This window comes from Gallinula chloropus (genome assembly GCF_964237585.1).
Source record: "Gallinula chloropus genome assembly, chromosome: 18".
Lineage (NCBI taxonomy): Eukaryota > Metazoa > Chordata > Aves > Gruiformes > Rallidae > Gallinula > Gallinula chloropus.
Window position 1 is genome coordinate 12,883,702 of NC_140103.1, and position 26,462 is coordinate 12,910,163.

At 49.4% G+C, this 26,462-nt stretch overlaps 1 protein-coding gene and 1 pseudogene across 2 annotated transcripts in view; both read left to right on the top strand.

The window, feature by feature from the left end:
• Window positions 1-7,714: 7,714 nt before the first annotated feature.
• On the top strand, window positions 7,715-8,695 carry LOC311198759 (olfactory receptor 14A16-like; the record flags this gene model as incomplete). The annotated part of the gene is made up of 1 exon (XM_084272763.1): window positions 7,715-8,695. One exon carries the CDS (start codon window positions 7,715-7,717, stop codon window positions 8,693-8,695), a length of 981 nt encoding a protein of 326 aa, XP_084128889.1.
• A 14,782-nt stretch (window positions 8,696-23,477) lies between these two features.
• LOC311198574 (olfactory receptor 14A16-like) overlaps window positions 23,478-26,462 on the top strand; it is a 58,743-nt pseudogene continuing 55,758 nt past the window's right edge. Inside the window, exon 1 of the transcript in view lies at window positions 23,478-23,806. The product of the transcript in view is annotated as an olfactory receptor 14A16-like (transcript). The remainder of the gene's footprint in view (window positions 23,807-26,462) is intronic.

Consider the following 26,462-nt stretch of genomic DNA (forward strand, 5'->3'; position numbering starts at 1 on the left):
TGTGAGGAGCGGCTGAGGGAGTTGGGGGTGTTCAGCCTGGAGAAAAGGAGGCTGAGGGGAGACCTTATCACTGCCCTGACAGAAGGGTGGAGAGAGGTGGGCGATGGACTCTTCAGCCATGGGACAGGAGATGGGACAAGGGGAAATGGCCACAAGCTGCACAAGGGAAGGGTCAGATCAGATGTTAGGAAGAAATTTTTTACTGAAGGGGTTGTCAGGGCCTGGAATAGGCTGCCCAGGGAGGGGGTTGAGTCACCTTCCATGGATGTGTTCAAAAAAAGGGGTAGATGAGATACTCAGGGATATTGTTTAGCTTAGGATGGGAACAGTTGGACTCGATGATCTTAAAGGTCTTTTCCAAACTTGTCATTCTCTGATTCTTTTTAATGTTTCCATAAATGACCAGACAACTGGACTAGAGGGTGTGTTATGTACATTTGCATATGACACGAGATTGGGAGGAGCTGTTGACTCTGCTGAGCATGGAGAAGCCTTGCAGAGACCTGGAAAGATCAGAGAGCTGGGCAGTCACCAACACCATGAAGTTTAACAAGTGCAAGAACCATATCCTGCACCTGGGAAGGGGCAGCCCTGGCTGCACATACAGACTGGGGGGTCAGATGCTGGAGGGATTTGGGGGTCTTGGTCGACAGCAAGTTAAACATGAGCCAGCAGTGTGCCCAGGCAGCCAGGAGGGTCAAGCGTATCCTGGGGTGCATCAAGCACAGCATTGCCAGCCAGTCCAGGGAGGGGATTGTCCCGCTCTACACTGTGCTGGTGCAGCCTCAAGTTAAGTGCTGGGTGCAGTTTCGGGCACCACAGTACAAGTGGGACATGAAAATATTGGAAAATGTCCAGAGGAGGACAATGAGGATGGTGAAGAGTCTGGAGGGGAAGTCTTATGGGGAGAGGCTGAAGTCCCTTGGTTTCTTCAACCTGAAGAAAAGGAGGCTGAGGAGAGACCTCATTGCTGCCTGTGGCATCCTGAGGAGGGGGAGAGAAGGGGCAGGCACTGATCACTCTTTGGTAGCCAGTGATAGAATCTGAGGGAACAGCATGAAGCTGTGACAGGGGAGGTTTAGGCTAGATAGTCAGGAGAGGTTCTGTACTGAGAGGGTGGTCAGGCCCTGGAACAGGCTGCCCAGGGAAGGGGTCACAGCACTGAACTTGACCAAGTTCAAGAAGCATCTGGATGATGCGCTCAGTCCCGTGATCTGGCTTGGCTGGCCCTGTGTGGAGCCAGGAGTCGGACTTGATGATCCTTATGGGTCCCTTCCAACTCAGGAGAGTCTATGATTCTATGACCATGTCTGAAATCACCACTTGGCAGTGGATCTGCACACCAGCACTTGTGGTTGCTTTCTAGATTTCCCTTCCCCTTGGACCATTCAGACACCTCTCAACCATCCAGCTGCTGCTCTGAGTTTCAGGGAGTTAAACCCTTGCCTTTCTGGCAGTTGTCTGACTCATTCTGTCTTTAGCCAGCTCTTGAGTTGTGGTGATTTCACAGTCTCCTTCCTCACTAGAACATTTCTCACAGGGTTAAGCTTTGCGGCAGGTGAACCTCACTGGTGGCAGATCGCACTTGGCACAGAGTGAGGAGTGTTTGATTTAATGGTGAATCTTGTCAGGTTTCTTCTGTTGTTGGGAAAATAACTCCCTCTGTGCTGCCTGTGTGCAGCCAGTTCTCTAAGGAAAGCAGGGGAGCTGGTACAGAGGGGCTGTAATGCCCCACTGTGGAGTGCAGAGAGAGACCTGATGTAAGGGCAAGGGATGCAAGTCCCAGTTGGCTGGCGAGAGTCATGGTGGGCTTGTGATGTGCAGCAAGATTGTCCCCACTGCCTCAAGGGACCCTTTTTCAGACCAGTCCAGACCTCCTTAGGAGGCACCCTGGATCAATCTCAGTCAGAGGTTGTCACCTCTCCTCTACAGTGAAAATAATAACCTACACCCTTAAAAATAAATCAATTTTACTCTGAGCTCCCTTTGAAACAGCTTCAATGATCTGTACATCTCTTGAAGACTTGAAGATAATTACATCAAGAGACATAGCTTGTTATGGCTTGCTTTTTCTTTTTAATGAGCCCTGGGGTGCATTTGGTGCTGAGTCCTTGAAGCTCAGGTACTGAGCGGAAATTACACAAAAAACTCCATGTCAAAAGTAGAAGCCAAAGTATCCTGAAGTATTAATGAGTCCCGCTGAGAGCCATTGCTGGCTGAGCCTCCCCAGGGACTCGTTAGCACAGGTAATTGGAGGCCATGTTGGCTGGTAGGCAAAGGCAATGTACAAGCAGCTGAGATGCAGAAGAAAGCCCTGGGTTGGTTTGATGAAGCAGAAAGGCCAAGCCCTGACCCCCAGCCAAGGGAAGACAGGTCCTGCCACTCAGGCATTGCTCAGACTCTTCCTGGGGCAGTGTGGGGTGTGTAACACTGAGGGAAGAACAACAGGATGAGAGTTTCTCCTCATTGTTGGTCCAAAGCCCAGCTAGAAATTCATCTGGCCTCCATTTAAATAAAAGAAAGAGCAGGGAGACCCTCCGTCCCCTATCAGATTCAGGAGGAAACATTGTTGAGAGATGAGGACAAGGCTGAGGTGCTTAATGAAATCTTTGCCACTGTCTTTAGTAATAGGAGCAGTTGTACAGAGAGAATCCAATTCTCTGAGCTGGGAGACAGAGACAGGGAGCAGAATGAGCCCAACTCAATCCAGGAGGAGGTGGTCTTGCTGCACCACAGAGATGTGCAGAGATCTGTGGGGCTGAATGGGATGCAGCCAAGGGTGCTGGAAGAGCTGGCAAGGGGGGTTCACCAAGACACTTTCCATCATTCCTGGCTGACTCGAGAGGTACCAGCAGACTGGAAATCAGTCAACGTAACCCCCTGTATAAGAAGGGAGAGAAGGATGATCAGGGAAATTACAGGCCTGATAGTTTGACTTCAGTCCCAGAGAAGCTTATGGAGCAGATCAACCTGAGTAGCATTATCCAGTTCATGAAAAGCCCCCAAGTGATCAGGCCCAGTCAGCTTGGGTTCATAAGGGCAGGTCCTGTTTGACCCACAGAATCTCCCTCTATGACAGGGTGACCTGCTTCTTGGACAAGGGAAGGGCTCTGGATGTTGTCTACCTTGACTTTAGCAAGGTCTTCGATACAGTTTTCCAGAACTTTCTCCTAGAGTAGCTGGCTGCTTGTGGCTTGGAAACTGTGGTGGTTCAGCCCCAAACAATGGCTGAGCAGCACATGCTGCTTGCTCACTCCCGGAGGAGAAAGAGACAGAGCCTCTGTGGGCTGGGATAAGGACAGTTTACTGACAAAAGCACCATAAAAGGGGAACAGTATCAGCCCCAATTGCACTCGCACCCAGTGACAGCACAGAGAGTACCTTACAAACCCAGCAATAACAGAGTGCTGCACATCATGCCAGGACCACCCCTCCCCAACCAGTCCCTTTGACAGGGAAATTATGTCAGTGTCCTGGTTATCACTGGTATGGAGTTAATTTCTTTTCTAATAGCAGATGAAATGTTGTGTTTGTGAGTTGGGATGAAAGCAGTGCTGATAACACCCTGATGTTTCTAATTGTTGCCAAGCAACCAAGGACTTTTCAGTTGTTCCTAGTTCCCTACTAAGGAGAAGTAAGGGGACACAGCCAGGACAGGTGACCCGAACTGGCCAAAGGGGCTATTCCATATCACTTACATCATGCTCAGCATAAAAGGGGGGGCTGGTTGGTGGAGGAGGATGCAGCTCCAGGATGTGCAGTTTTTGGAGGATGGTCCCGTTTTCGGGACAGCACGGCCTGAGTTGTGTGGTTCAGTGACAAACTGCATTGTATATCACCAGTTTCATGTATTTTGCTACAAAGTCCTGTTATCATTGTTAGATCTCTCTTTCTGTTAATCTAGTAAACTTTCTTGACCCAATCCGTGGGGTTTTGTTTCCTTTTATTTTGCTTTTTTCCCTTTCCCTTCCCTCTCCCTCCCCCCTCTTAATTTCTCCACCCACACTCTCTTTTAAAGAGCAAGCAACTGTGTGGTGCTCGGCTCTCAGCTGGGGCAAAACCACATCTACTAAAATCCAAAACAAATCTATTCCTAAAAACATGAAATTTCTGATATTAAAGTTGTATTAATTTTCTCTTAAGCTACATCTCCATCAATCTATTCAGCATGATTACATTTCATTGAATCGACAAGGCCAGCAATACAATGAAGATCATCAGTTGATTGCTGCTTAGAAACATCCAGTCCTCAGTTTCCACATGGCATCCTTGAGCTCCTGGTTCCTCATGCTGTAGATGAGGGGGTTCACTGCTGGTGGAACCACTGATTCAAGAAATACCTCTACCAGGTAAAGTGTTCTGTGGAGACTGGACAAGGGGCAATGGATTCAAGTTGCAGAATAGGACGTTCAACACCAAAATGTAGAAGAAATATTCACAGTGAGGGTGACAGAGCCCTGGGACAGGCTGACGAGTGGAGTTGTGGAATCTCCTTCTCCGGAGATATTAAAGACCTGTCTTGATGCTGACCTGTGTGATCTGTCCTGCAGAACCAGATTTGGCAGCGGGGTTGGACTGGATGGTCTCTGGAGATCCCTTCAAACTCCAATTCTGAGAATCAGTGAATCTCTAAATAGGAAGGAGATTGAGAGGGGCTTCAGGTAGGCAAACATGTCAGTGCTGACAAACAAGGAGTCCACTCCCAGATAAGGAAGGCACAAGGAAAAGGCTTTGTGCCATCCCTGCTGCGATGGGATCCTCAGCAAAGCCCTGAAGATCTGCACATAGGACACCACAATGAACACAAAACACCCAAAATGTAAACAAGCTCTGGCCACAATTTCTCTAAGCGTGGCCCATGAGCAAGAAACCTTGAGGATCTGGGTGGTTTCACAGAAGAACTGGTCAGCAGCATTGCCATGGCGGAAGGGGAGGGAAAATATATTCACTGTGACAATATATTTAAGGAAATTGGAATTATCTGCTGCTTTTTGCTGTCAGAGAAAGGAGAGAGAATCTATAAGGAACTTTGCAGACCGTGTCCTGTGGTGGGACCCAATGCTGGAGCACGGGGAGACTGTGAGGACTCCTCCCCTGAGGGGGAAGGAGCGGCCGAGACAATGTGTGATGAACTGACCCCAATGCCCATGCCCCATCCTCCTGTGCTGCTCAGTTAGAGGAAGGAGAGAATTAGAGATTGAAGGGGACCCTGGGATAAACAGGGAGGGATGTGGGTGGGTGTTTTAATTTGTTTTTCTTTCTCATTCCTCTGCTCTCTTTGATTGGGTAATGAATTATATTGATTTATTGAGAGAAATTCAGGAGAGAGAACTCTGCGTGATCTCTCCCCGTCCTTATGTTGACCTTTTGTTATATCTTCTTTCTCTTATGCAGCAGAGGAAGGGGAGCGATAGAGCAGCTTTGGTGAGCAGCTGGGTCAACACACTTCAACAACAGTTTGAAGAGGAAGAAGTACATGGGCATGTGGAGTCAATGGTCGTAGGCTACAATAATGATCGTTAAACTCTTGCCCAGGAGAGCACCAGGTAGATGCCCAGGAAGAGGCAGAAGTGCAGGAGCTGCAGCTCCCGTGTGTCTGCAAAGGGCAGGAGGAGGAACTGGCTGATGGAGCTGCTGTTGGACATCTGCTGACTCTGGGTATGGAAAAGTGTTTTCAGAAGTAAAAGACAGGAGGTAGGAGAGATTTATAACAAGGAAAACTACAATCTTGATTTGTCCCAGGTGTGTATGAGGAGCAGAAGCCTCTCCCATGGGCTCCCAAAGAATTCAGTTGGTCTTCAGTTATGGGTACAGACAAATGGGGGTGACACACAGTTTCCATCAGATGAGGCTCACTCTCATGGAGAAGAGCTAATGACAACTTCACATGGGAGCTGGGACCTGCAGCTCACAGACAGAAAGAGCCTACTTGTGCCACTAGAACTGTGGAAAGAGGAATACCAGCATGGTGGGTTTGTGGCAGCCATAGGTCACAGCTGTTTCTCCTTCCAGCCCCAGGGCTGCAAATCAAGGATCAGGGGTCTGGAATGACTCTCACAGGGGGGAAGAGTCAGTACCTGGGGGTCCTGTCTTATATGAGAACAAGGAAAGTTGATTGTGCTGCCCAGCTCTGGTTTGATCAGGAGAAACGACTCTGCTGGACACAAGGGTTTCTCTCCACCCAAGGAAGAGAAAGTCAGTAAAGACTTAATGTCTTTCCAAGTAGTTTCCTTGGAGCTCCAGGGACACCTCACAGGAGACTCTGGGGAATGGAGTATGTGACGTATTCGCCTGCTCCTCTGCTGTGAGCTGGGCTGGGCTCCTGGGACAGTGGGAGCTCACTGCAACCTGGCAGCACTGACAAGAGACAGCTCTGGCCAGGAGCAGCTCCTCTGCCAAGCACACAGGGCTGGGGACACTGCCTGTAGGCACCGAGGGGAGACCTGTGAGGCTGAGAGAGCTGATGGATGCTGAGAGCTCACTGGAGGAGAAATCTCCACAGCCTCTCCCTGGTATGTCTGTGGGTGCAGGGCAATGCAGGTTCTGTTCCTGGAGGGATCTCCTAAAGCTGGGACATGGGGCAGTGTGTGGGGTCTGTCAGGAGGACAGGTTCTCTCTAGGACCAGAAAGTGCTGCCTGGAAGGGATGCCCTTGTGCCCCATCAGAGGGACAGAGCAGGACAGCTGTCTTCTCCTGGGCATGGCTGCAGAGGTGTGAAGCAGCGTGTGCACCCAGGGGTGTCCAGGGATTTCCCTGCACCACGAGGGCTGTGTGCTGGGGTAGGGACCCTGCTCCTACCAGGGTCAGCACTCAGCCTGCCTGGTGGGCTTCCATCCGTGTTGGTGCACAAAGAAGCTGTGGGTGGCAAGTGTGACCCATGGAAGGACAGTGTAGGGTCCTTCTGCTGTCAGTGTGCTGGGTAGGACAGGTTTGCTCCCAGCTCTAGCGCATCCCTGGCAACTTCCCAGACACTTTTCAAGAACACCAAGGATGCATTTTCCACTCCAGGTGAAGGGACTTTGCTTCGAATTTTCTGCTCCAGTGCACTGGGTGGGAAGTGGGAGCTGAACTTTTCTCGATAACTTTGCAGCAGGCAGTGCAAACTCATTGGTCATTAGGACTTGTCAGAGCTTCTCCTGAGCCCTGCACACACAGAGGTTCCCAGGGCAATACTCTGATGCCAGGAGGGGTCTGCAGAGCAGAGCTGAGTGCAGGGCAGGTTGGATGAGGTCTGTGAGGACAGAGCAGGAGGTGACATGGGCAGAGAGAAGCAGCTGCAGGGACAGCTCCAGGCAGCTGAGACATTGGCAGGGAGAGAGAAAGAATGAGCTGCTCCCAGAAATGCCCTGGCAGTCGGGATTTGGGACCTCCCTGATATCCCCCACAGTGCAGACACTGATGTTCAAAAGGGAACACCAGGTTGTGATCAGAGAGCGTCCAGCACAGGACAGCTGAGACCAGGGCTGATGGACAGAGCAGCTCTCCCCACTCTGCACTCAGGGGAAGGTTTCACTGGCACTGCAGCAGCAATGTCAGGGTGTTCTGACAGAAGAAACGCTCCTCAGGTACTGTGAGGAGAAGACCAAAGCACAAAGCAAAGACTCAATCTCAGGGTGTTCCCTAAGAGTATCAAGAATTTTTCCTCAAAGAAAATTTCCCTTAAATCTCACTGCCTCTACCTCCTAGGACAGGTCCCCACACTTGATGGCAGCAGATGTCCAACAGCAGCTCCATCCGCCAGTTCCTCCTCCTGCCCTTTGCAGACACACAGGAGATGCAGCTCCTGCACTTCTGTCTCATCCTGGGGATCTACCTGGCTGCTCTCCTGGGAAATGGCCTCATCATCATCACCATAGCCTGTGACCACCACCTCCACACCCCCATGTACTTCTTCCTCCTCAACCTCTCTCTTACTGACCTTGGCTGCATCTCCACCACTGTTCCCAAATCCATGGCCAATTCCTTATGGGACACCAGGGCCATTTCCTACACAGGATGTCTGGCTCAAACATTTTTCTTTGTATTTTTGATCATCACAGAGTTCTGTCTTCTGACTGTCATGGCCTATGACCGCTATGTTGTCATCTGCCACCCCCTGCACTACGGGACCCTCCTGGGCAGCAGAGCTTGTGTCCACATGGCAGCAGCTGCCTGGGCCAGTGGGTTTCTTTATTCTGTGCTGCACACAGCCAACACATTTTCACTGCCCCTCTGCCATGGCAATGCTGTTGACCAGTTCTTCTGTGAAATCCCCCCGATACTCAAGCTCTCCTGCTCAGATGCCTACTTCAGGGAAACTGGACTCATTGTGGTCAGTATCTGCTTATTTTTTGGTTGTTTTGTGTTCATTGTGGTTTCCTATGTGCAGATCTTCAGGGCTGTGCTGAGGATCCCCTCGCAGCAGGGAAGGCACAAAGCCTTTTCCACCTGCCTCCCTCACCTGGCCATGGTCTCCCTGTTTGTCAGCACTGGTGTGTTTGCCCACCTGAAGCCCCCCTCCATCTCCTCCTTATTTTTGGATTTGGTAGTGTCATTTCTTTACTCGGTGGTTCCACCAGCAGTGAACACCTTCATCTACAGCATGAGGAACCAGGAGGTCAAGGAAGCCATGTGGAAACTGATGACTGGATGTTTCTATGCAGCAATAAACTGCTCATCTTCTCCTGTACATCTCTTGCCATGTAACTCACATTAGGAACAGTTTGCCTTTAGCAGTATTTTTTGTTTGGCCCTCTTTTTTTCCTTCAATTTTGTCTAAGCTGTAATAACATGGTCCACATTCATCCAATTCCTAATGTAGTATCTCCTGATCTTTTGTTACTCAGATGTAATGCCAAGCTGTGCTCTTTCCATCACGTCTTCCTGTAATTTTTTCCTTCCTGAATTTATCACCAGCATCTAAAGAATATTTGTTTCTGTTGCTTAAATAAAATGCTTTTTTGTTTGAGCCATCTATGTTAGTTCCCTTTGAACATGACCAAACTCCTTTCAACAGGCTGTGGTAGTTCAAGGAAGGTGACTCAGCTGAAAGGGTCATTCATTATTTGTGAATCTGAATCATGATACTTCAGTGCATAGAACTTGACCAGACTTATCAGGACAAATCGGGCATATCACTACCCTTAACACAACAATACCCAATTTTCCCTTTATTTTATTCCCCCTTTATTTAAAAAAAATTACCAGCACATTTTCATCAGCTGAATCACTTGACTGCTTGGCAATGCTTTCCCACCCTGACAGAATGGCAATTTCCAGGATTGGTACCCATGGCAGCAGAGGAAATATTGGCATTTTTCTCTACCTGCATTACTGCTAGTCCCATGACATTGACACATTGTGGCCTCCACAGGATGGGTTTAAGGAGGCAATGATGCTCCATGTCCATGAAGACAATGTGTCTCTGAGGCCTCGGCAGGGACATCAGCAATGGCCAAGGGGGAAAAGACCTCATTTCTATCAGTTGCTTTCAGCCTGGCCAACACCCCTGACCTTCTGCACCACAGCCCATCTCACTCTGCTCCACACCTGTGCCTGTTTCTCTGCAGGCACCCAACCCCTTTCCCCACTTTGTTCTCACCCCACCATGTCCTCGCCTGTACTGCTGTCTCCCCATCCTCACCAGCTGTTCCCAGATAAACCAAGCAACCAGCTCATCCACACTTCGTCCAAGTAACTCCAAACACCACAGCACTACCCTCAGAATGGCATTTCTCCATGCTTATAACCCATCTGCACCTTTATTTTTAATTGCCATTTATTTGAAAAGGAAATTTCAATCTCTCTGGAGCTACCCCTATACTCTCCTCTGACTCCCCTTCCCCAGGCTAAAGAAGCCTGGGTCTCACAGCCTCTCCACACAAAACCCCTAACTGTATCTTGGCAGAATTTCTCTCAACCTTGTGACAGTTCCTCCACATTCGTCCTCATTGGGGACCCCCCACTGCTGGACACTCTGATGGTGTCCACACCAGTGCTGAGTCAACCTGACAGTGAGTGCCTTTGCCTGGGTGGCCGTACTCCTCCCAGTGCTGCCCAATGTGCTCATGCCCACATTCCTGTGTAACAGCTCTGGCTGCCATGGCATCCCTCAGAATGCCCAAAGCCTCTTCCTTGACACTGCTGCTCCACCAGTCATGTCTGAATTCCCTTGATGTGCGGGTGTTGAGGTTTAACCCTGCTCACTGATGATGTCATCATGCATGGGAGATTCTTTTGGGCAGCTGGCGTCAGCTGCCCTGGCAGTCCTCCCTCACAACAACCAGTGCTCCCTGACCGTACTTTCTGGTGGAGCAGTAGGTGAATCAGGAAGGGCCTTGATGCTGTGCAAGCACTGGGCAGCAATGAATATATTATCATGTCTCACCAATGCTGGATTGGTCACAAAAGAGCACGATGTTTTGGCTCTACCCCCTGTTGTGGTTATCCCCTGATGCAGAACATCACAAGATCAGAAGGAGCAGATCAGCTCTGGTTGGAAAAGTTCTTGAGGTTCCTCTTTGTAAAACCACAGAGGTTTTTGCCAGGGTCTGCTGGAAGTGAAGATCCAATGTGTCAGCGGTTAATGCATGCGCGTAGAAGCCTCAGGTGACTTGTGGTGCCTCAGCAAGAGGCATTAAAGGACATGATAGAAAATAAATAAGAGGAGAGAGTAATTTAAATGCTTGTGGTGGTTCAGCCCCAAACAGTGTCTCAGCACCACACACCACTGGCTCACTCCCAGATGAGAAAGAGACAGAGCTGAGCAAGCCCTGGGTTGGTTTGATGAAGCAGAAAGGCCAAGCCCTGACCCCCAGGCCCAGGGAAGACAGGTCCTGTCCCTCAGGCATTGCTCAGAGCTCTTCCTGGGACAGGATGGGGTGTGTAATGCTGAGGGAAGAACAACAGGATGAAAGTTTCTCCTCGTTGTCGGTCCAAAGCCCAACTAGAAATTCATCTGTCTTCCATTTAAACAAAAGAAAGACCAGGGAGACCCTCCATCCCCTATCAGATTCAAGAGGAAACGTTGAAAGACAAGGACAAGGCTGAGGTGCTTAATGAAATGTTTGCCACTGTCTTCATTAATAGGAGCAGTTGTCCAGAGAGAATCCAATTCCCTGAGCTAGGAGACAGGGACAGGGAGCAGAATGACCTCCCCTCTATCCAGGAAGACATGGTCCTGCTGCAAAGATCTGTGGGTCTGAATGGGATGCACCCAAAAAGGTGCTGAAAGAGCTGGCAAAGGGGGTTCACCAAGCCACTTCCCATCAGTCCTGGCTGACTGGATCAGTCAGTGTAATCCCCTATATAAGAAGGGGCAGAAGGATGATCAGGGAAATTACAGGTCTGATAGTTTGACTTCAGTCCAAGAGAAGCTGATGGAGCAGATCATCCTGAGTACCATTATCCAGTTCATGAAGAACCCCCAGGTGATCAGGCCCAGTCAGCTTGGATTCATAAGAGCAGGTCCTGTTTGACTAACAGGATCTCCCTCTATGACAGGGTGACCTGCTTCTTGGACAAGGGAAGGGATGTGCATGTTGTCTACATTGACTTTAACAAGGCCTTGGACACAGTTTCCCACCACCTTCTCCTAGAGAAGCTCACTGCTTGTGCCTTGGAAACTGTGGTGGTTCGGCCCCAAAAAATGGCTGAGCACCACATGCTGCTCACTCACTCCAGAGGAGAAACAGACAGAGCCTCTTTGGGTTGGGATAAGGACAGTTTACTATCAAAAGCACCATAAAAGGGGACCAATATCAGCCCCAATTGCACTCCCACCCAGTGACAGCACAGAGTACCTTACAAACCCAACAATAACAGAGTGCTGCACCATGCCACGAGCACTCCTCCCCGACCAGCCAAATTTCCTTTGATGGGGAAGTGATGTCAGGTGGTGTGGAAAACAGCCCAGGCAAACTCAGCTCACCTGTGCTGGCTGCTTGGGGAGGTGAGCTCTGGCCTGGCCATAACCAGGACATTATCCACCCCTGTTTCCACACCATCTACATCATGCCTGGATCTCACTTTTTCAGAGTATTGAGGACGTTCATAACATCGTTTATCCATTATTTAGACCATCTGCCATGGACCGATTTTGTTATACACCAACAATTTAGTGGCTGTCCTCACCTAGAACTAAAACCCCTCAGTGTACACACTGGACTTCCCCATTCTTTCTCATCACCCAGCAAGTGCACCCAGGTCTCTGAGTTCAAGCAATCCCACAAATAGGTTTGTCTTTGCCTGTAGCAGGAATAACCTGGTCAGGTTTTGCCAACTGGTTTTAATGCACACTACAGGGACTTTATCACCCTCTAGAGTCTCTGGGAGTTTTCATTGGGCAAGGCTTCACCACTGGCCCTTCAGGTGACAACAGGGGTTGGTGTCTGAGCAACTCTCTCCTAGCCTCCACCCTCAGTAATTCCCATTGGCACTGGGACTAGCAGCTCCCAGGCAGCCATAGCCCTTAACCTCTGCAGGGGGACAGAGACCCCTGCCTGTCCCTGCCTGGGGCTCCTGTCTCATACAGAGACAAGGAAAGGTGATTGTCCAGCCCAGCTCTGGTTTGATCAGGAGAACAGACTCTGCTGGACAGAAGGATTTCTCCCCAGCCAAGGCAGGAAACATCAGTGAGAACTTCAGTGTCTTTCCAATTAGGTTCCCTGGAGCTCCAGGGTGCAGCCCAGAGGGGACTTCACCTGCTCCTCTGCTGAGAGCTGTTTCTCTATTCTGTACTGCACATGGCCAATACATTTTCACTGCCCCTCTGCCATTTCAATGCTGTTGACCAGTTCTTCTGTGACATCCCCCAGATCCTCAAGCTCTCCTGCTCAGATGCCTACCTCAGGGAAATTGGACTAATTGTGGTCATTTCCTGTTTAGTTTTTGGGTGTTTTGTGTTCATTGTGGTGTCCTATGTGCAGATCTTCAGGGCTGTGCTGAGGATCCCCTCGCAGCAGGGACGACACAAAGCCTTTTCCAACTGCCTCCCTCACCTGGCCATGGTCTTCCTGTTTGTCAGCACTGGTTTCTTTGACCACCTGAAGCCCCCCTCCATCTCCTCCCTATTTTTGGACATTGCAGTGTCATTCCTTTATTCTGTGTTTCCACCAGCAGTGAACCCCCTCATCTACAGCATGAGGAACCAGGAGCTCAAGGATGCCGTGTGGAAACTAATGACTGGTAGTTTCTATGCAGCAATAAACTGCTTATCGTTTGCAAATCACTGGCCATGGAAGTCACATTAGATCCAATCTCTATTTAGTAGCTTTTTGGTTGTTGGCTTTCTTTTCCTTCCAATTTATGTAAGCTATGGTAACATGGTCAACAATTATCCCATTCCTAATGAAATATCTCTAGGTCTTTTGTGACCCAGACACTGCATAATGATGAGCTGTGCTCACTTTGCATCCTGTTTTCAGCCCTTACATGTTTGGTTTAGAGCTGTTACTGGACATTTACCATTTCCAAAGTTGGATGCTTTTAGATCCGGAAAATTATCCTTGGTACAATTAGGACTGTTTCCTTGGAAGAAATGGGGCTGCCACCTTTTTCTGTGGAGGTTTCAGGCCAGGAACATCTTTCATCCCTCACAGCTTTTGTTTGGGATATATTGCTGGATGTTTAGCATTTTTGAAGGTGGATGCTGGTAGAGCCAGAAAATAAAATTCACTCTATCCTGGCTGAAACCAGGCCACCTTTGCAGACAACAAGTGCAACACAGCAGTGGGCTCACTCCTGTAGTTATACAATATGGGTAATCCTGTAGGTCAGTTATGGTCAGCTGGGCCTGTTCTGTCCCCTTCCAGCTACTTGTTCACACACAGTTCAATCATTTCTGGGGCAGAGTTAGACAAAAGGCCTTGATGCTGTGCAAGCAATTCTCAGCAAGGAACAAACATGTTTAGTTAGATGTTTTTGCTTACAAATCCAAACCACTGAACTACAGGGGACACCGACAGGAAAATTAATTCCACCCCATCCAAAATAAGGTCAGGAGGAGAAGATGTCTTCTGGTTGGAAACCCTCCTGATCTTTCTGTTCATCAAATCCCAGAGTTTCTCAACTTCTGTTTTAGGGGAAGCTCCATTTTATTACTGGTTCACATGTGTTGGCTGATAGCTCTCCTAACTTGAGGTGCCTCTAACAAAATGATAGCAATAGGTGTTAAAGCACATGTGAAATAAGAAATAAAATGAAGAAACACTTTCTAAATTATGTTGGAGTAGACCACTGGAAGAAGCCTCATTTCCTCACAGCCTGCTCCTCCTCATCTTGGAACAGAACCACTCTGGTAGCTGCCTGAGGGTCAACACAGGAGGGCTCAACCCATCCAGAAGGCTTCTGGAGAACAGCAATGATATTAACAGAATCGTGTTGGTGACAGTAGGGAAAATTCTGTGGATTGCCCTGAGGACTCCTCAGTGGAGCCACCATTGCCCATCCCCTGTCGGAAATCTCCCTGTGACCTGTTGAGGATACCTGCATCTGCTGCCCCCCTAAAGTGCCTCTATACGAATGCGCGTAGCACGGGTCATAAACAGGAAGAGTCAGAGATCTTTGTGCGGTCACAGGGCCACAATCTCATTAATGGCAATCAGAGAGACATGATGGGGCAGCCTGGGTGACTGGCACGCTCTCATGGATGGCTGTGTGCTTTTTAGGAAAGACAGGCTAGAGTGGCGAGGTGGGGGAGTTGCTCTTTATGTGAGAGAGCAGCTGGAATGTATTGAGCTCCACCTGGGGAAGGATGATCCATCAGTTGATTACTTGTGGGTAAGAATCAAGGGGCAGGCTAGTATGAGTGACACTGTTGTGGGTATGTACTACAGGCCCCCTGATCAAGAGGAGAGGCTGAGAGTGCTTTCTATAAGCAGTTAGAAGTAGCCTCGAGATCCCAGGTGCTGGTCATTATGGGGGACTTCAATTACCCAGATATTTGCTGGGCAAGCAACACGGCCAGTCGTGTGCAGTCCAGAAAATTTCTGCAGTGTGTAGAAGACAGTTTCCTGATACAGATGGTGCAGGAGCCTACAAGGGGAGGGCGGGTGCTGGACCTTGTTTTTACCAACAAGGAGGGACTCGTTTGGGAAGTGAAGGTCGGGGGCAGCTTGGGACAAAGTGATCATGAAATGGTCGAGTTGAAGATCCTGAGTGAAAGAAGCAAGCCAAAAAGCAGGATAGCTACCCTGAATTTTGGAAGAGAAAACTTTGATCTCCTCTGCAACCTAATAGGAGCTGTCCCATGGGCTACGCTGTTAGAAGGTGAGGGAGCCTGTGTGAGCTGGCTAGTATTCAAACAGTGCTTCTTCTGAGCACAAGATAGGTGCATCCCTTTGAGCAAGAAATCAGGAAAGAGAGGCAGAAGACCTGCGTGGATGAGTAGGGAACTGATGAGTAAACTCAAAGGGAAGCAGAAGGTCTATGAGCTGTGGAAAAAGGGTCTGAGCACCTGGGAAGAATATAGGGATGTTGTCAGGGCCTGTAGGGATGTGACTAGGAAGGCTAAAGCCCACTTGGAATTGAAACTGGCAAGGGACATAAAGGATAATAAAAAGGGTTTTTTTAGATATGTGAATAGTAAGAGGATGACCAGGGATAATGTAGGACCCTTGCTGAATGAGGAGGGTGTCCTGGTAACGGGGGATGCTGAGAAGGTGGAGATACTGAATGCTGCCTTTGCTTCGGTCTTCACTTCAAAGGCCTCCCGGGAACCACAGACACTGGATGAAAGTTGGAGTGTTTGGGAAATGAAGAATTTCCCTCTGGTTGAGGGAGGGGAGGTCCAGGAGCATCTCAAAGGGACTAATGTACACAGATCCATGGGCCTGGATGGGATGCATCCACGTGTCCTGAGGGAGCTGGCGGAAGTGATTGCTGAGCCACTCTCTATCATCTTTGATACGTCTTTGAGAACAGGAGAAGTGCCTGAAGACTGGAGGATAGCCAATGTCACTCTGGTCTTTAAAAAGGGCAAGAAGGAGGATCCTTGCTGACTGGCAACTATAGGCCAGTCAGCCTCACCTCTGTCCCCAGAAAGGTAATGGAACAGCTTGCTCTAGATGCCATCTCCAAGCAATTGGAAGAGAAGAAGGTCATGAGGAGTAGTCAGCATGGGTTCACCAAGGGGAAATCGTGCTTGACCAATCTCATAGCCTTCTATGATCTCATAACAGGCTGGGTAGATGGAGGGAGAGCAGTGGATGTCATCTACCTTGACTTCAGCAGGGCCTTTGATACTGTCTCCAATGACATCCTGATAACAAAGCTGAAAGAGCACGGGATAGATGAGTGGAGGTGGTGTGAGAACTGGCTGTTGGACCGAGCCCAGAGGGTGGTGATCAGTGGAGCAGAGTCTGACTGGAGACCTGTGACTAGTTCCCCAGGGCTTGGTGTTGGGACCAGTCCTGTTTAATATCTTCATTGACGACCTTGATGAGGGAACAGCATCCACCCTCAGAAAGTACCCAATGATACAAAGCTGGGAGGAGTGGCTGACAGGCAGAAACACTGCGCTGCCATCCAGACACCTGGACTTTTTCACAGTGAGGATGACAGAGCCCTGGGACAGGCTGCCCAGGGGGGTGGTAGACTCTTTATCCCTGGAGATAGACGTGTCTGGACACCTATCTGTGCAATATGAGCTGGGGAGCTGCTCTAGCAGAGAGGTTGGACCTGATGACCTCTTGAGGTCCCTTCCAACCCTTTACAATTCTGTGATTCTGTGATTTCTGATTCATCAGACAAAGCCAAGGTCTCCTCAGCCTCAGAGCTGCCTGCTTTTTGCCTGTGTTTGTCCTCATGGCCTCCAGTTATCTGCTGTAACGAGTCCATGGTGAGGCTTTGTCAGTAATGGCTCTCAGTTGGGCCTGTTAATGCTTCAGGGTGCTTTGGGCATTACTCCTGACTAAACTTCTTGAGAGGTTTCATCACTCTCCTCTTGGTATCTGAGGTCTGTGGACTCAGAAGAAAAGACACCATGGGGCTCATTAACATCCACAAAGCCCTTACAACCATGGCTCTTCAAGTCACTTTCATTAAAGAACTCAAGACTTCTACAAGTACTGGGATTTCAGTTAGGTCCTTAGTGATGAAGATTTCAAAGGAATTTCCCTGAAGGACCTTTTTTCACTCATGGGTATTTTCTGTCATGGCTCAGTTGATAGAATAAGTGACAGCAGCATTCTGGGATGGGTATCGGTCTCCTAAGGAGATGTGGACAGGCAGGAAAAGCAGTCTCTGGAGATCCAACCCTGCATGGAGAACCTTGCTCTTCCCCAAGACCAGCAGTTCCCTCACTGGCCTCCTGGGACTCCCAACACTTTTCCTGGCATCATCTGTGCTCACAGGCACGGACAGATTTCTCTGACAACAAACAGCAGTTACACATGACAGTTTAATACCCATGAAAACTCTTCCCTCAGCTGCCTGCTACAGCCAAGCAGCGTGTGAAGGGGGTCAGCTTTCAGAGGAGATTCTCTCCCAGAACAGTTTCAATCAGATACATAGAAAGGTCACTTCTCAACACACTGACCTTCTGACAGAACAGTTCATTAGACTTCTGAAAGATGGGATGTTTTCCAACAGTCTGTAGCACATAGAAGAAACTGGAGAGTTGATGCGGATCTAGAAAGACCAAAGAGATGGAAACCAGTGACCAAAGTGTATACACCTATTTCATCTCTGGAAAAGATGTGCTTAGTCATGGCCGTATCATCAGGAGAAGTGGAAACCCCTTAATGATGAGGCAGATGAAGGAGGCAGACTAACATCAAAAATGGTACAGGGGAAGGAGAGTATTTCTTCTGCTACTATCAGTACCAATCCTGGACATTCCCAAATAGTCAAGTGATTCAGCAGATGCAATCTGAAAATTCTCCAGTGCTCTGGCAGACTTGTAGTAAAAAAAAAATAAAAAACCCTTTCCTGGAAGATGTGAGAGCACAGCTCATCATTACACAGTGTCAGTGTCACACAAGACCAGGAGACATTCAATTTGGAATGGGATGAATGTGGACCATGTTACTATAGCTTAGACAGAACGTAATGAAAAAGAAACCAACAACTAAAATCCCTACTAAATCAGAATGGTCCTAAAATGTGTTACATGGCCAGTGATAGGCAGAAGATGAGCAGTTTATTGCTGCTTAGAAAGCTCCTGTCAACAGTTTCCACATGGCGTCCTTGAGCTCCTGGTTCCTCATGCTGTAGATGAGGGGGTTCACTGCTGGTGGAAACACCGAGTACAGAAATGCCACTACCAAGTCCAAAAAAAGGGAGGAAATGGATGGAGGCTTCAGGTAGGCAAATGTAGCAGTGCTGAGAAACAAGGAGACCACGGCCAGGTGAGGGAGGCAGGTGGAAAGGGCTTTGTGCCGTCCCTGCTCCGAGGGGATCCTCAGCACAGCCCTGAAGATCTGCACATAGGACACCACAATGAACACAAAACAATCAAAAAATAAGCAGACACTGACCAGAATGAGTCCAATTTCCCTGAGGTAGGCATCTGAGCAGGAGAGCTTGAGGATCTGGGGGATTTCACAGAAGAACTGGTCAAGGGCATTGCCATGGCAGAGATGGGGTAAAAATGTATTGACTGTGTGCAGCAGAGAATAGAGAAACCCACTGCCCCAGGCAGCTGTTGCCATGTGGACACAAGCTCTGCTGCCCAGGAGGGTCCCGTAGTGCAGGGGGTGGCAGATGGCAACGTAGCGGTCATAGGCCATGACAGTGAGAATAAAGTACTCTGTTGAGAGCAAAAATACAAAGAAAAAGAGTTGAGCCAGACATCCTGTGTAGGAAATGGCCCTGGTGTCCCACAAGGAATTGACCATGGATTTGGGAACAGTGGTGGAGATGCAGCCAAGGTCAGTAAGAGAGAGGTTGAGGAGGAAGAAGTACATGGGGGTGTGGAGGTGGTGGTCACAGGCTATGGTTGTGATGATGAGGCCATTGCCCAGGAGAGCAGCCAGGTAGATGCCCAGGAAGAGGCAGAAGTGCAGGAACTGCAGCTCCCGTGTGTCTGCAAAGGGCAGGAGGAGGAACTGGCTGATGGAGCTGCTGTTGGACATCTGCTGCTATCAAGTGTGGAGACCTGTCCAAGGAGGAAAATGCAGTGAGAAGTTAGTGTTGTGCCTAACTTCTCATGCCTGTGCCTGTTTCTTTTCAAGCTGCAGGCACCCAACACCCTTCCCCACCTATTCATTTAACATGTTGAAAGGTGGACACTGGTATAACCAGAAAGTACAGCACTATATTACAGTCACAGCCACAAGGTTGGAAAAGACCTTTAAGATCATCAAGTCCAACCGTTCCTGTCCTATGCTAAACTATATCCCTAAGTACCTCATCTACCTGTCTTTTAAACACACCCAGGGAAGGTGACTCAGCCCCGTCCCTGGGCAGCCTGTTCCAGGCCCCAACAACTCTTTCAGTAATTTTTTTTTTTTTCTAATATCTAATCTGCCCCTGTCCTGGCACAGCTTGAGGCCATTTCCCCTTGTCCTATCTCCTGTTACTTGGCTGAAGATATCATCACCCACCTCTCTACATCCTCACTTCAGGTAGTTTTGGGCAGTGATAAGGTCTCCCCTCAGCCTCCTCTTCTCCAGGCTGAACACCCCCAGCTCCCTCAGCTGCTAATTACTCCTCTAAACCTCTTCTTTCCCATTCAAATCCCCCAATATAACCCCACACACCCCTCTACAACATCCCCATGCCACCTCTCAGCACCACTGGTGCCCTCCAGCACCCTTATTAACTCCCAACACTTGCTTTTCACCCCTAAAGCTCTTCAAATTCCTCCAGTGCCCCCATACACCCCTCCCAAAAACAATGGATTCTCCCACCACCACATAAGCCCCCCTCAGAAAATCCTTAACCCCTAGCACCCTCTATAGACCCAAGCCCCATATTACTCCCCCAAACCTCTGCCTTTACCCTCCAAATCCCACCATATCTCCCCCAGAGCACCCCCTATACCACCACCCCCGCCCTTATTAGCTACCATAGCTGCTACCCTCCCTCCCCAGATTATTCTTAATGTGCCCCCCCCCAGCACAATTTATACTGCACAGGACCATATTAACCTCTCCAAACCCACTGTAACAAGGGGGGAAATATGGTGCTGAGGGGATATGCAAGTAAGTGCTTGGCAGGAGAAAGGTCTGTTTTAAGCCAGTGCTGGGATCAGCCATGTTCAGTCTCATATCAGCCACCTTGCTTTGCCTCATCCTTCTTCCACTGACTTGTTTTGCTCCTGGGAATGAGCTGTTGGTCCTGAGCCTGTTTATCTGCAGACAGGGAAGGTACTGGCGTGGACAGAAATAAAGCAGGTGTGTTTGGAATAGCAGCCACACACAGGAAAGGGGATGAGGAGATAATGCCTTTGTCCTTCACTGTAATTAGCCCAACACCAGCCCCAGCCCCCCCGATAAAGCAAAGAAATGTGAATAGCACATCTGAAGGTAATGGAGACTTTGCAAGGAGATGAAGAAAGCAGTATCACAGAATCACATATTCACAGAATGTTAGGAGTTGGATGAGATCTCAAAAGATCATCTAGTCCAACCACACTGCCAGAGCAGGATCACCCAGACTAAACCACACAGGAACGCATCCTGGCCAGTTTGAATGTCTCCAGAGCAGGAGACTTTCCAAACTCTCTGGGCAGTCTGTCCCAATGCTTCATCACCTTCACAGGGAAAATGTTTCTCCTTACATTCACCTGGAAGGTCCTATGCTCCAACTTGCACACATTGCCCCTTTTTCTGTTACTGGCCATCACTGAGAAGAGCCTGGTTCATAGAATCATAGAATGGCATGGGTTGGAAGGGACCCCAAGGATCATAGAGCTCCAACTCCCCTGCCACAGGCAGGGACACCAACCTCAGTCCTGGATCTACACAAGGTTGCCCAGGGCCCCATCCAACCTGGCCTTGAACACCGCCAGGGATGGGGCATCCACCACCTCTCTGGGCAGCCTGTTCCAGCACATCACCACTCTTTCTGTAAAAAACTTCCCCCTAATATCTAATCTAAACCTTCCTTCCTTTAGTTTTAATCCATTCCCCCTGGTCCTGCCATTGTCTATCCTTTTAAAAAGTTGAATCCCCTCCTGCTTATAAGCTCCCTTCAGGGACTGGGAGGCTGCAATGAGGTCCCCCCACAGCCTTCTCTTCTCCAGGCTGAACAAGCCCAGCTTCCCCAGCCGCTCTTCGTAGGGGAGCTGCTCCAGACCTCTGATCATCTTCGTGGCTCCTCTGACCCCTCTCCAACAGTTCCTCATCTTTCTTGTATTGGGGGACCCAGCTCTGGACACAGGACTCCAGATGGGGCCTCATGAGGGCAGAGCAGAGAGGGACAATCCCCTCCCTGTCCCTGCTGCCACCCCTCTGCTGATGGAGCCCAGGATACCACTGGCCTTGCGAGCTGCAAAAGCCACTGCTGGCTTATGTTAAATTTCTTATCTACCACAATCCCTAAGTCCTTCTCAGCAGGGCTGCTCTCCAGGAGCTCTTCTCCCAGTCTGTATCTGTGTCTGGGATTGTTCCGGCCCAAGTGCAGCACCTGACCCTTGGCAGTGTTGAACCTCATTAGGTTCCCCCGGGCCCATCTTTCCAGCCTTTCCATAGAATCATCTATGATTCTCAGTGATGGCCAGCGATATGACAAGGGGTAGAGGGTGCAAGCTGGAGCAGAGGAAGTTCCATGTGAATGTCAGGAGAATCTCTTTCACTGCGAGTGTGACAGAGCACTGGAAGAGACAGTCACTGGAAGAGACTTCCAGAGAATTTGTGGAATCTCCTTCTCCAGAGACATTCAAACCCACCTGGATGCATTCCTGTGCAGTTTAGTCTAGGTGATCCCACTCTGGCAGGGGGTTGGACAGGATGGTCTTTCAAGGTCCCTTCCAACTCCTGACATTCTGTGGTTCTGTGATTCTGTGACCTTGAATCTCCCTGCACGTCTCTTGGACAACCTCTGGCCCCTCAGGTTTCACCGGGTGTTGATTTCTGAACTCCTCCTTCCTGGCCTCCCCCCACTAATTCCCGTGGGAACTGGGGCCAGACACTCCCAGGAAGCAGATGCCTGTTTTGTGCCCACTGGAACTGGGGCAAGAGGAATCCCAGCTTCGGTGGGTTTCAGGTAGCCATGGGCCAGAGCTGCTTCCCTTTCCAGCCCCAGGGCTGCAACGCAAGGATGAGGTGCCTTGAGTGACTTGTCATACTCCTTCGCCTCCACAGGGGGAAATAGTGCCTCCCTGTCCCTGCCTGGGGGTCCTGTCTCATGGGGAGACAGGGAAAGGTGATTCTGCTGCCCAGTTCTGGTTTGATCAGGAGAAACAACTCTGCTGGACAGAAGGATTTCTCCGCAGCCAAGAGAGGTAATTTCAGGGAGCACATGTCTTTCCAAGTAGGTTGCCCACAGATCCTGGGACACCTTGAAAGAGACCAAAACGGATGGAGTATGTGATGTCGTCACCTGTTCCTCTCCTGTGAGCTGGGCTCCTGGGACACTGGGAGCTCATGAAACATTGCAGTGCTGCAGAGACACAGCTCTGGCCAGGAGCAGCTCCTCTGCCAAGCACACAGGGCTGGGGACACTGCCTGTAGGCACCGAGGGGAGACCTGTGAGGCTGAGAGAGCTGACGGATGCTGAGAGCTCACTGGAGAAGAAATCTCCACAGCACTCTCCCTGGTATGTCTGTGGGTGCAGGGCAATGCAGGTTCTGCTCCTGGAGGGATCTATGAGACATGGGATAGTGTGTATGTGGTCTGTCAGGAGGACAGGTTCTCTCTAGGAGCAGAAAGTGCTGCCTGGAAGGGATGCCCTTCTGCCCCATCAGAGGGAAAGGGGTGTCGGAGAAGGAAGACACAGACACCAAGTGGTTCGTCAGGCTGTCTCAAACTTTAATCACACAAGCATAGCTTAAATATAGTAGTTAATTAGCTCATTGAATATTTCAAAGCTGAGCTCATCATTGGTCCAGCTAATCGATTGCAGTCCTGCCCTAGCTTACATTCTACTACACATTTGCTTACATTCTTTTGCATTTTGTTATGAGAAAGACCTCTTTCTAAGACAACAGGACTGCCTGCAGCTGGTCCCAAGGGCACACTGACTTTGAACCAACCTTTACCCTACTTATGCCATCTCGAGCAGGTCTGTGCAGCTGTGTCCCTTCTCCAACAACCAAGTCTGCACTGAATCCTCCACAGATATCCACAGGGGATTTAGTCTGAGATCACATCATCCTTCTATTTACTGACTGCTGCCAAGCAGGACTGAGTTCTCAAGAGCTCACAGCCAACCTTCCTCCCAGCAGTGACACACTCAAGCGAGCACAAAGCAGAGCTCCCAAAAGGGACCTGACAAAGGGCTTCCAGAATACAGGGAGTCAATGTGAATTGGAAACTGTTTTCCTCAAAGAATCGTTCCCTAAATTCTCACTGCCTTTTTATCCTTTGGCAGGTCTCCACACTTGATGGCAGCAGATGTCCAACAGCAGCAGCTCCATCAGCCAGTTCCTCCTCCTGGCCTTTGCAGACACATGGGAGCTGCAGCTCCTGCACTTCTGCCTCTTCCTGGGCATCTACCTGGCTGCCCTCCTGGGCAATGGCCTCATCATCATCACCATAGCCTGTGACCACCACCTCCACACCCCCATGTACTTCTTCCTCCTCAACCTCTCTCTTACTGACCTTGGCTGCATCTCCACCACTGTTCCCAAATCCATGGTCAATTCCTTGTGGGACACCAGGGCCATTTCCTACACAGGATGTGTGGCTCAAATATTTTTCTTCCTATTTTTGATTGTCACAGAGTACTTTATTCTCACTGTCATGGCCTATGACCGCTACGTTGCCATCTGCCACCCCCTGCACTACGGGACCCTCCTGGGCAGCAGAGCTTGTGTCCACATGGCAGCAGCTGCCTGGGCCAGTGGGTTTCTCCATGCTGTGATGCACACTGCCAATACATTTTCACTGCCCCTGTGTCATGGCAATGCTGTTGACCAGTTCTTTTGTGAAATCCCCCAGATCCTCAAGCTCTCCTGCTCAGATGCCTACCTCAGGGAATCTGGAGTCCTTGCTGTCAGTGTCTGTTTAGCTTTTGGCTGTTTTGTGTTCATTGTGGTGTCCTATGTGCAGATCTTCAGGGCTGTGCTGAGGATCCCCTCGCAGCAGGGACGGCACAAAGCCTTTTCCACCTGCCTCCCTCACCTGGCCATGGTCTCCCTGTTTCTCATCACTGCCGTGTTTGCCTACCTGAAGCCCCCCTCCATCTCCTCCATATTTCTGGACCTGGTAGTGGCATTTCTGTACTCGGTGTTTCCACCAGCAGTGAACCCCCTCATCTACAGCATGAGGAACCAGGAGCTCAAAGATTCCATGTTGAAACTGATGAATGGATGTTTCTAAGTAGCAACCAACTGCTCATCTTCTTCTGTATACCACTGTCCTTCACTTTGATCACAGGATTCCACTTCTACTTGCTCTTTGATTATTCACCTCCACTCATCTCACCCATTTCTGCTTTGAGCTTCAGAGAGTTTGAAATATCCCATCTCTCAGAAGTCTAATGAACTGCTCTGTCAGAGGTTCAGTGTGTTGATAAATGACCTTTCTATGTATCTGACTGAAACTGTTCTGAGAGAGAATCTCCTCTGAAAGCTGACCCCCTTCACATGCTGCTTGGCCGTAGCAGGCAGCTGAGGAGAGAGATTTCATGTGTATTAAACTGGATCATGTTTAAATGCTTTTTGTTGTCAGAGAAATCTTTCAGTGCCTGTGAGCACAGATGATGCCAGGAAAAGTGCTGGGAGTCCCAGGAGTCCAGTGAGGGAGCTGCTGGGCTTGGAGAAGAGCAAAGTTCTCCAGGCAGGGTTGGATCTCAAGAGACTGCTCTTCCTGCCTGTCCAGATCTCCTTAGGAGACCTCTGGACCAGCATCCATTGCAGCATTGTCATGGTTTTACCCAGGCTGAGAGTCGAGATCCACGCAGTTGCCTGCTTCTTAAAGGAAATGCACAGGGGAAGAGAGAAGGGGGGGTGAGAGGTAGAGGAAGGGAAAAGGAATGGGCAAATAACCCCCAAACCAAGAAACTAAGAGGCCCGTGGGTTGGGATAAGGATAGTTTACTAAGATAACAGAAAGATACAATATAACAATGTTGACAGGACTTTAGAGCAAAAATATATGAAGCTGTTGATACACAATACAGTTTCTCACTGAACCCACAACTCAGGCATTGCCACCCAGAGCCGTCCCGGAACCTGACCGTCCCCCAAGAACCGCGCGTCCCGGAGCCACCCCAGGCCTTCCTCCCGTCAGCCTCCAATATCCTGGGCAGGACTTAATTGGTGTGGAATACTCTCTTTGGTCAGCTCGGTCACCTGTCCTGGCTTCGCCCCTCCTTTCTCATGAAGAGCTGAGAAAGTCCTTGACTGTCTGACAGCAACTAGAAACACCAGGGTGTTATCAGCACTACTCCCATTTTAACTCCCAAACACAGCATTCCATCCGCTGCTACAAATGAAGTTCAGCATTCCATGCACTGCTACAAATGAAGTTAACTCCATTCTGACCAAAACCAGGACATGGCATCATTGTCAAAGCCTTTACTGATGTTCTTTATGTCCAGAATAAATTTGCAGGCTGAGCCTGAGGAGGGCCTTGGCATTCCTAAAATTTCTGGATTCTGGAGGTGTGTACCTTCTGTATCCTCCCTTTTGGGACGATGGACACTTTCTGCCAATAGCTGCAACATCGCTCCATATGCGTTGGGAGTTGGACACATTGTTGTCAAGTCATTTGACCAGTTTCTCTACCGCTGCGATGACGGAGAGGGAAACATTGTCTTGATATTTCCAGAGTTGGCAGGACAGCTCATGTATGGTTGGTGGATATGCATCATTCCAGTCCATTGTTGCCAATGAATTGGTGTGCCCTGCTGGTGCACTTCGTACAACCTTACACCACATATCTGGGGTGCATAGGACTTCATCAGGATCAGAGGGAAGCTGTGAGTTGTCCAGATGATAATAAATGATCTCCTGTACAGCTAATTCTCTCAGTTGTTGGGTAACTGCCTCAATGTTGTTACACTTGGGTGATTGACATGTGATGTATTCCTTTATGGGATACCTTTCCCTCACACTTGACAGTAGTCGCCTCCAGAGGCTGAGGATTTTAGGCTTTTCCCCAATTGCCCTATCAATGCCTCCTTCTATAGCTAGGGATCCCAACTGCTTGGCCCCCCTGCCATCTAATTCCAGACTACTGGCCCTGTGATCCCAGCATTGGAGCAACCAAGTGATGATGTGCTCACTTGGGTGGCGGCTGAAATCTTTTTGAATCTCATGCAGCTCACTCAGGGTCAGGGATCGTGTGACAACAACCTCTGGTTCTGCCCCATCCTGAGATGGTTGAGAGGGCTTTACCTAATCCTGACATTCATCAGATGGCCCCGATTCATCTT